Source organism: Aythya fuligula, chromosome 4 (genome assembly GCF_009819795.1).
Source record: "Aythya fuligula isolate bAytFul2 chromosome 4, bAytFul2.pri, whole genome shotgun sequence".
NCBI lineage: Eukaryota > Metazoa > Chordata > Aves > Anseriformes > Anatidae > Aythya > Aythya fuligula.
In genome coordinates, this window is record NC_045562.1 from 36,980,082 (window position 1) to 36,988,933 (window position 8,852).

General features: G+C 40.2%; 1 protein-coding gene across 1 annotated transcript; it reads right to left on the bottom strand.

The window, feature by feature from the left end:
- Positions 1 to 574: 574 nt before the first annotated feature.
- RAB33B (RAB33B, member RAS oncogene family) lies at positions 575 to 8,595 on the bottom strand. The gene is made up of 2 exons (XM_032186583.1): positions 8,330 to 8,595; positions 575 to 3,794 (listed from the first exon to the last, which is right to left on the bottom strand). The coding sequence occupies exons 1-2, from the start codon at positions 8,564 to 8,566 to the stop codon at positions 3,351 to 3,353; spliced, it is 681 nt and encodes a 226-aa protein (XP_032042474.1). The 5' UTR covers positions 8,567 to 8,595; the 3' UTR covers positions 575 to 3,350.
- Positions 8,596 to 8,852: the final 257 nt, after the last annotated feature.

The following is an 8,852-nucleotide window of genomic DNA, read 5'->3' on the forward strand; positions in this document are numbered from 1 at the left end:
AACATCTCCAAAATACGTTCTAGCTTTTTGTTTTAAATAGACTTTTTATTAAGCATGGAAATAGAATAAGTTCATAGATAGAGCATAGATAGTGAAATAGTACAAGATAACACCAAAAATGTTTGGAAATTCTTATGTATCTGGGTGAACAGGCTACGATATTTACCAAGAAGCCCACTTAATATCAATTGGAATTGAAACCTTGCTCTGTGTGTGTGTCTGCATACATCTATGGAAGCCTGCAAGACTATTTTTTGAGAGAACTAAGCTGTATCTGAAATTAAGAGCATTTTTTTCCATTCAGAAATCTAAGACTATGAGAAATGAGGTAAGCCTATGAGAAATGACAAAGACTCCGTAAGGGTCTTGATGTATATTGAGGGGCCAGTAATTGCCAGTTTTCTAGAACTTCAGATAAGTCCAGAACACACTCTGAAGCATCATGCAGGTGTTTCAGATGCTCCGAAACAACTCTTGAGACCTTGCAAGAGAGGAGTGACAGTAGTCCAAGTACTGTGACAGTCTTTCACAAAATTGTCAGCCACACATACAAAAAACTAAGAACCCTTTTACCTCCCTTGCTTATCACAGTTTATTGTGGATTTTACTGTAAGAATTGGTATCATAATTCCTAGAACAATTACTGAAAAGAAGTGATAACAGTTTGTGGCAAAGCCAGTTTATTAGGTTTCTGGGATTGTGTCTTACCCTCCCCAACACATACAAAATAACCCAACTTTACAATTTGGTAAGGTGAAAATATGTATACAAAGTAGTCGGTACTTTTGACATTGATTCTGTGGGCAGAACATTACTACTGAAAGCCAGGAAGCACACTGAATCCTGAATCAATGACCACATTACCTTTATGGCAGAACCGTTAAAACATGCTATGTGCTGAAGACAAGATTACATAGTTAAAACATTTTCTTTACACAATTTTAATGACATGAGGGCTCTTATTTACAGGTTGCGAATAACTCAAAGCTTAACAGATTTGCAGATGTCTGATATCAAATTTAACATTAACACTGTACCTACATAATTTCCTTACCTCAGCTCCCAACCTGACTGACTGACTGACTTTGGAATTCTTCATTCTGTTTTTTATTAGAAAAAAAAAAAAAAAAGTTTGCTGGCATACTCAGTACTATACAAATAGTTAAGATTGATACTTTTGAGAAAAATGAGTAAGAATGTGAGTGAAAAATAAATTGTCCAAGAGGACTGTAAACCATGTTTATTTATAATATTATACACATAAATGTAAGATCAATCCTTTTCTAAAAAAAGAAAAATATTAAGGAAACTCATGTTAAAAAGCTGATTGTTTCTGAAAGGACTGTAAATCAAATTCTAGTCATAAAAGGTTCAGAGTGAATACAAAAATTCCCTTTAACAACTGTTGCATAAACAAAATTACTGTCATAGTTGTAGCAGCTTTATATGGAAAAAATATTATATTTTGTTTAGATTATTTTTAAGCATCCTAAACATATTAGGCCAAATTTAATGCTATTTCTATGTGTGAAGAAAAAAAAAGTCAATGCATTTTTCCCTTTATCAATAAAACACTTGCAATAGGATTTAGACCTCAGTAATTTTAATAGTTCAAAAGTTAGCTTGCTTCAGTATTTTGTTTCTAATAATCATTCGGATGGTGACTTCTAAACTGGGGCTTATATTTAGCTTCCAGTACACTGCAAATCAAAAATCTTCGTTTTTACTTAAATTCCTTTAAAAATTAAGTCAGAAAATATTGTTTGATCGTGGCATACGAAGTCACAGACTGAATTCTATGGATTATACTTCACATTATGTAGCTGTGTGCGACCTAGCACCATTTTTGCTATGAAACTTGACCTTCACAGAAAAGAACTGAATGAAATGGCTGCAATTATGAGAACACAGAAGAAAATGGGTCTAGAAGAGCAATTACTAACTCACATTAGTAATGCCACGGATGCCCAACTTACAGCCATGACATGAGCAAGTTTTAGCCAAAAATCTGTAACAGATTTGGCAGACTTTCTCTATATTTCAAAATCTAATTTATTTTGCATTTATATGTATTTAAAGTAAAACCCATATTCCCTACTCTTTAAATGGATGATACTGTCTTACCATTATGCAAGCAAATCGACCTTCAGTTACGGAAGCTGGTAGTTCCTTTGCACAGAAGCCTTCACATATTCTAGCACAGAACAATACAGATTATTAGACTATGGTGGCCTTGACATTTTCAATAAATAAGGCACAACTTTGTACATCAAAACGGGCATGAGAAGTAATATTCTGTCCTAAACATTTTCATCCTTAAAATGTTATCAAGTTGGTTTGTCAAATGTTGTTTTTCTTAAGACAGTTGAAAAGCATCAACACTAGCATCCTCTGAAACATGTATCTTTGCAAACCGTTACACTTCTGGCAACCTCACTCCATTTCTTAGTTTCTTAAGTGTTTTCAGTTACACTGGGACACAACTCAAACACAGCATCCTTAGAAGTCAGTCCTCACTGAATATTGAAGTTTTGGTAAGGCCAGAGAGGCTGTGGGTAGTTCTAGTCCCAGATTTTCCCCCATATCCTGTGCTAAAGGACTTTTTGTATGAAGGAATGCATAGTTTAGTCTTACAAGTTATTTATGAAAAATTAATGGACTTTTAAGTTATCAGTTAATCGTCTAGAGGTAGGGACAAGTTTGTCAATTCTCTTACCACTGCCATGAAGAAACAGACAAAGTTTACAATGGAATGACATGCCATGAAAGCCAGCAGTTTGCACTTACACTGAAGCCCAGACTTTATCTGACAGTCCTGTTGCTTGTTTATTTTTTATATAAGTAGGTATTTGCTTATCAGCTTGCTAGCAGTCATCAAATATCCCTTCAGACATTAAAAATCTCCCCATCTCCCCACTCACTGACCTGAAAAAATCAGGCTATCTGGCTGTCCCCAAACACTTTTCCTCCTACATTATTCCAATGCAAGTAGCAACCAGAAGTGTTAGTAAACTGTCTTACTATATATAGCTTTACCACAAGTGACAAAAACGATCTCAGGCAGCAAGAGCTCAAGAAGAATTGCTTTGTCAATACTTCACTTGAAAGTTTACATTCCTGTATATTTATAGTGAAACTTCAGTAATTCAGAAAGTACAACTACAAAGTGCAAGAAAATGAGACGGGCACATCTACACCAGAAAAAAAACAAAACAACAACAACAAAAAAAACCACAGTAAAGTGCCAAAAAGATTTCCTATAATTGCTACCAAACCCTGGATCTGTGTCAAGATCATAATTTTGGAGCATTTGCAAACAAGACAAGGTGAGAGCTAATAAACAGCGAGATTTAACACCAGCAGGTCATGGCAGGTTTTGGTTCAGGCTTTATATGTATTTGATCGCGATCTGGGGGTTGACTAAGCATTAATGGCTTGTGACTTTTAAGCTTGTGAGCCAGTGTCATAAATATGGCCTCCACATGGTCATTGTCATTGGGGTTTTTGGCAGAGGTTTCAAATAACGGCATACTGTGAGTATCAGCAAACTTCTGGGCCAAGTCCGTAGGTACCTGAATAGCACTTCTCAGGTCACATTTATTTCCAACAAGAATCCGTGGTATATCGTTGGCAAGGAGGTGTTGTTTGCATTCTTCTATCCATGATGGCAGACTGTGAAAACTGGCAATGTTTGTCATATCATACACAAACACAACAGCGTGTACGTTCCTGTAATAGTGCTGCACCATGCTCTTTCTGAAGCGCTCCTGGCCTGCCGTATCCCATAGCTGGATCTGAAAATAGAAGGAAAACAAGAGAAAAAAATGTTTTATTACTTTTGCTAGAAAATAACACCTATTACCTGTAGCTAGGAAAGTCACGCAATTACAGGAAAACACTCTTCAGAATTAATCATACTGAAAAGTTTATGCTGAAAAAACTATTGCTTTTATGCAATTTCAGAAATTGTTCCTTCCAAACGTGCCTGCTCACAATTGAAGCTACAAAGAAATTAAGATGCAGCTTGAACGCAAGTACAAATTTCTGAAGGTTTATTGAAGCAGGTATTTTGTAAGACTTTTACAAAAACAAATACTGAAATCTTGTCAGTTATGCTTTTCTTTGACAAAACAAAATACTTCACAGCATAACTCTCAGCTGACATGATTTTTTATTGCCAAAAATAATGTCATCTTCCCCAAAGCGTTGATCTTATCATGAAGTTAACTGTGTATTGTGGTAGACTCATGAGAAGTAGGAATAAATCAAATCATGCATGAACAACAAAACCAAAATAAACAGGACAAAGAAGTCTGTTCCATAGTCTATTAGACTTAAACTCTCCTATGAATCTCAAACTTATTTAATACATAAGCTAGGTCCATACTGTGCTTTGTAGCGTAAACCATGCATGTAAGGAAAAAAAAAAAAGCACAAAACTTCTGTTTATTATGATACTGCTATTTCCAAGTTATGCACTATTCTATCCTAAACAGACTGAACTCATATTTTTTCAAAACCTATTCAGTCAGTGTTACAGACAAAAACCATTAATAAATAAGTGAAATGCTCTCAAACACTACTGAGATCTATTCCTAAAACTATCACAAAAAGGTATTGCCAATATTTTCCCTTGATGAAAACTCCCGTGCACACAGTTCTGCATTTCTTTGATCCAGATGTTTCAGTAAAACTTGCTCAGAAATTCTAAGTGTCTTGAAAGTTGCTTTCTTTACAGTTTTTACTACTGACTTTAACATAAAAAATGGAAACGAGGTGCTAGAGAAACCTGCTAATGGCAAGAAGCTAAGATGTATCCCTGAAAGACAGGTGAGTTACAGTACCATATAGAAAAATAATCTGGAATAGTAGGATTAGGGTGAAATTGAACAGGAAGAGATGGAAAGCCTTGATAACACAGACTAATGATGAAGACTTCTCCTGAAAGTGCAGAATTCATCCGTTTGGAAACGACTAAAATGGATGATGATCCACATACACGAGTCAATCACAGGATGTTATGAATCACTAGTGTGAAGGAAAAATAGTAAGTGGTATTTCAGGATGGTGTGACTTCTTCTGCAATATTATGTGCAACCCTGGTCACCCAAGCTCAAGAAAAACCTCAGACCAGAGCTGGTGGAAATGGTAGTTACTGGTTTGATCAGGGGAACAGAAACTTTACATGAAAACGATAGAACAGCTTGGACTCTGTAGTCTAGTCCAGTTATTTGCAGCTTCTAAACAACAGACTTATAAGATCCATGTACCGCTTCTAAAAGCGTCATTAAGATTATGAAGAAAAGCAAGGCAAGGCACCCTAGCCTCTGACTGAAGACAGTGGTAGTCAGCTGCAAGTTACCTCATCCTAGAGCAAATACCTCCTTTTTGCCAACTCTTTTGTGCTCTGAACACAGCTGACTGCATCTCTGTGGCAGCCTAGAGATGTAAAGGCAGCCTAGAGAACTAGATTAAATATGGGCACCTGTATTTATACCTATGGGTAAGACTCATTCACCTACCCAGCTGAGAAATAAATCTAGTTCCATGTACTAACAGAATATTATCAAGTCAGGAGATTCATGGGAAGAAAAAAAAAATCATTAATTTAGGCTATGACAAATTAAAAAGAAAAAAAAAATCACAGGCTGAGTTGTTGCTTATAGTCAGACAACAAAAAGGTGAGGAATCACTCTATATAGTCTCCCAGAACGGTATATCAAATCTAATGTAAAGAGGCAGTTTGTTTTCAGAAGCAGCTGCAGATGCTGAGGTTATGCTTCTCTCCCCACCTCACTCAGAGAGCAGAAGTCAGTCACGCTTCGGTCAAGCACAGATCCACAAGCTTATTGTCAGCCTTGGGTAGAGAAGAGGAAATTAAATTAAAGCTTTACATATCTTTCAAGTTAAGCTGAAGCAACAGCTCCTCCTAAATGTTATTTCCATGCAGCTTTCAAACTTGAAATGTGTCATCTCAAGTAATACTTTCCCAACACTGAAGGTTTTACAGAAGTTTCTTTGTTCCTCTCACCAGGTGAACTTGAGCAGACCATCCCATTTCTGACACCCTCTCCCCCCAGAAAAAGTATTTGCTCTACTGAAAAACACTGGGAAGGATCACTTTTAGAGATGTGCACTGATGAATTAACATTAAGATTATTGTTTCATGATTATTTAAATACCATCCATCATCAAGGAGGCACACTTATTATAACAGCCCTCTAAAACATGGGCTTTGAAAATCTGGTTTAACAGCTTAATTCAACTAATAAAAACTGAGGACAGAACCACTTTGTCACACTCCCTAGGAAAGACAAATGGTACTTAAATATATCAACCCAGCTACCACCTCCCACCTTCTGACTCCTTTTTGTGGATCCAAGAAAGATTGTTTTCTGCGCAAGGACTCCCTTAGCGTGCATGGCTTATAAATGCTGGTAAAAACACAACTGCCCTTTAATAAAAACAAAATGATAAACTATGCCTCCTTTAAAAGATGGAAAAAAAATGCCAACAGCTCAAAAGAGCAGAACACGATGTTTGGACATTCTTCTTTGAATTTCATCTGCATCCTTTGCTCCTTTAATGTAGGTCAGTAAAGAGTGACATCATTGTTTTTCTTCGATTCTCAGTGTGTAGGTCATTTTAGGCAGAGGGAAATCTAGAATGCAGTGTTGAAAATTTTATTCTATTCCTCACATCTAGGCATAGCTGTTTCAAATGAAGCTGTGAGCCTACTGTATAAGCTACACACGAATACACTCGTCCCTATGCCTTGAATTCTAAAAAACTGTGTGGGAGACCCCCGGCGAGAAGAACTGTGCTTGTATTACTGCCAATGACACAGCGTTTTTCCAGCTGCAAGGGAAACGCTCTCTGTACTGTAGCAGCACAAGAATGACCATCCAGCTGGCTGGGGGAAGGGAGAAGAGGGAATGAGAAGAAACCAATTAATACTCTCTTTCAAAACACGAGGAAAAATTCCCCTGCTCTGAGGGCCTGGCCCTTGAGGGCACAACCAGAACAGCAGCCATTTGGCTCATCTCACCTCCTCTCTTTCCTGGTTCAACAGGCATTGCTGGGGAGATGCTATGAGAAAGAAAGGTAAAGACGAGCAAGAAGAGGTGGCAAAGAATAAAAATTGGTGTGTGCTCAATGACATGTAGCATCCTCCCAACAGTTACAGCCCTGGCTGTAATGATGAATTTTATTTATTTTAAAGCTAAAACTAAACTGCCAGGGAAACTAGGAGTCCGAAAAGCATCTTCTCCTCAAGAACACTGCAAAACCACCTCCCACAACCTATGTAACAAAATGGCACAATAACCAATGTGAAGCATCTTGGAGCTGTGAATTATTTTACTTACTTATTTATTTATTTATTTATTTTAATTCCCTGCAGAATTGTGGGCACAGTCCAGAGGTGGTAAAAATGCCAGGCAAGAAGATGGTGCTGACAGGAAGGTGTCCCTCATGAGGTTCCCTTCTGCTCTGGAGAGCAACAGAGCAGAGAGTACAGAATATCAGCTAGAAGCCAAAGAAGTGTTGTTCAACGGTTTTATAAGGGCAAAGAGTAACAGACTCTTACTGGTGCTTCTTTTTTAATTAAAAAGGACATAGGGTAAAAAGAAAAAAAAAAGGGGGAAGACAGGCAAATGGACAAATGGAAGAAATGGCAAGCGTGGGGGACAAATGGATAGCCTCCCCCTCTCCAACATCTGTAAGCAGTGAGTAAACAAGGCAAAACTATAGCTTTCAGCTGCCTGTCAGCTGTAATCCCAAAGCCTGGTGATAACATATGCACAAGTAAAATTCCATCACTACTGCTACTCTTTTTTTCCATGCATCTGCTAAACTTTGATCACAGAAGCAAACTATCGTACAGAAGGGAATTTTGCTTAAAGGATGTTACTGCTAGCAGCCAAGCTGCACTGGTAAGCAACCAGTGGTTCCATCTGCAAATAGCTGCTAGGATCACAAGGAGTGCTTACGCATCCCTCTGGCAAGCTAGGTATGTTTCATATACTTTTAAAATATGTTTTAAAGCGCAAAGAAGGTGAAAGAGCATTCATCTCCTCCCCAGATTTTCTCTGCATTTAGATCTGTACGAACAAACTTCGGCTAACCCTGTAATCAGCGCAGAACACCCATGAAACGTGAGCCACGCACCCGGCCTGTCACCGTCCAGCCCCGCACCGCATGCAGCAATCCACCAGAACCCTACAAAACCCAGCTGCCACACGGCAGCTCCCTGCTGAGCAACGCTCGGCTTCTCGGCGGGATGCCACTGACTGTTTTCAGCAGAGCCGCCGCATCTTTGCGCTGCTACCTTGATGCGCTCGCCGTCGATGGTGACGGCCCGCTCGCGGAAGTCCACGCCGATGGTGGCCTCGGTGCGCTGCGGGAAGCGGCCGGCGCAGAAGCGGTAGGTGAGGCACGTCTTGCCCACGTTGGAGTCGCCGATGACGATGATCTTGAAGATGCGGGAGCGCGCCGGGGGCAGGCTGCCGCTGCCCGGCAGGCTCAGCTCCAGCGACGACTCCAGCTCGGCCGCCGCCGCCATCATCGCCGCCGTGTCCCCCCCGCTCCCCTCCCCTCAACGCCTCCAACCGCCGCCAACCGGCCGGTAACGGCCGCCGCCGGCCGGCAGCGAGCGGCTGCGCCCCGCCACGTCACCGCCCCGCCCCGCCCCGCCCCGCCGCGCCTCTCGCGAGAGCCCGCGGCTGAGCGGCGGCCGTTGGGGGGCGCGGCGCTGCCTGAGGCGGCGGGCGGGAATGGAGGGGGGTGAGGGGAGGGAGCGGGGGGCCGCGGCACGGGTCGTACACGAAATGGAATCACAAAATCGCAGAATC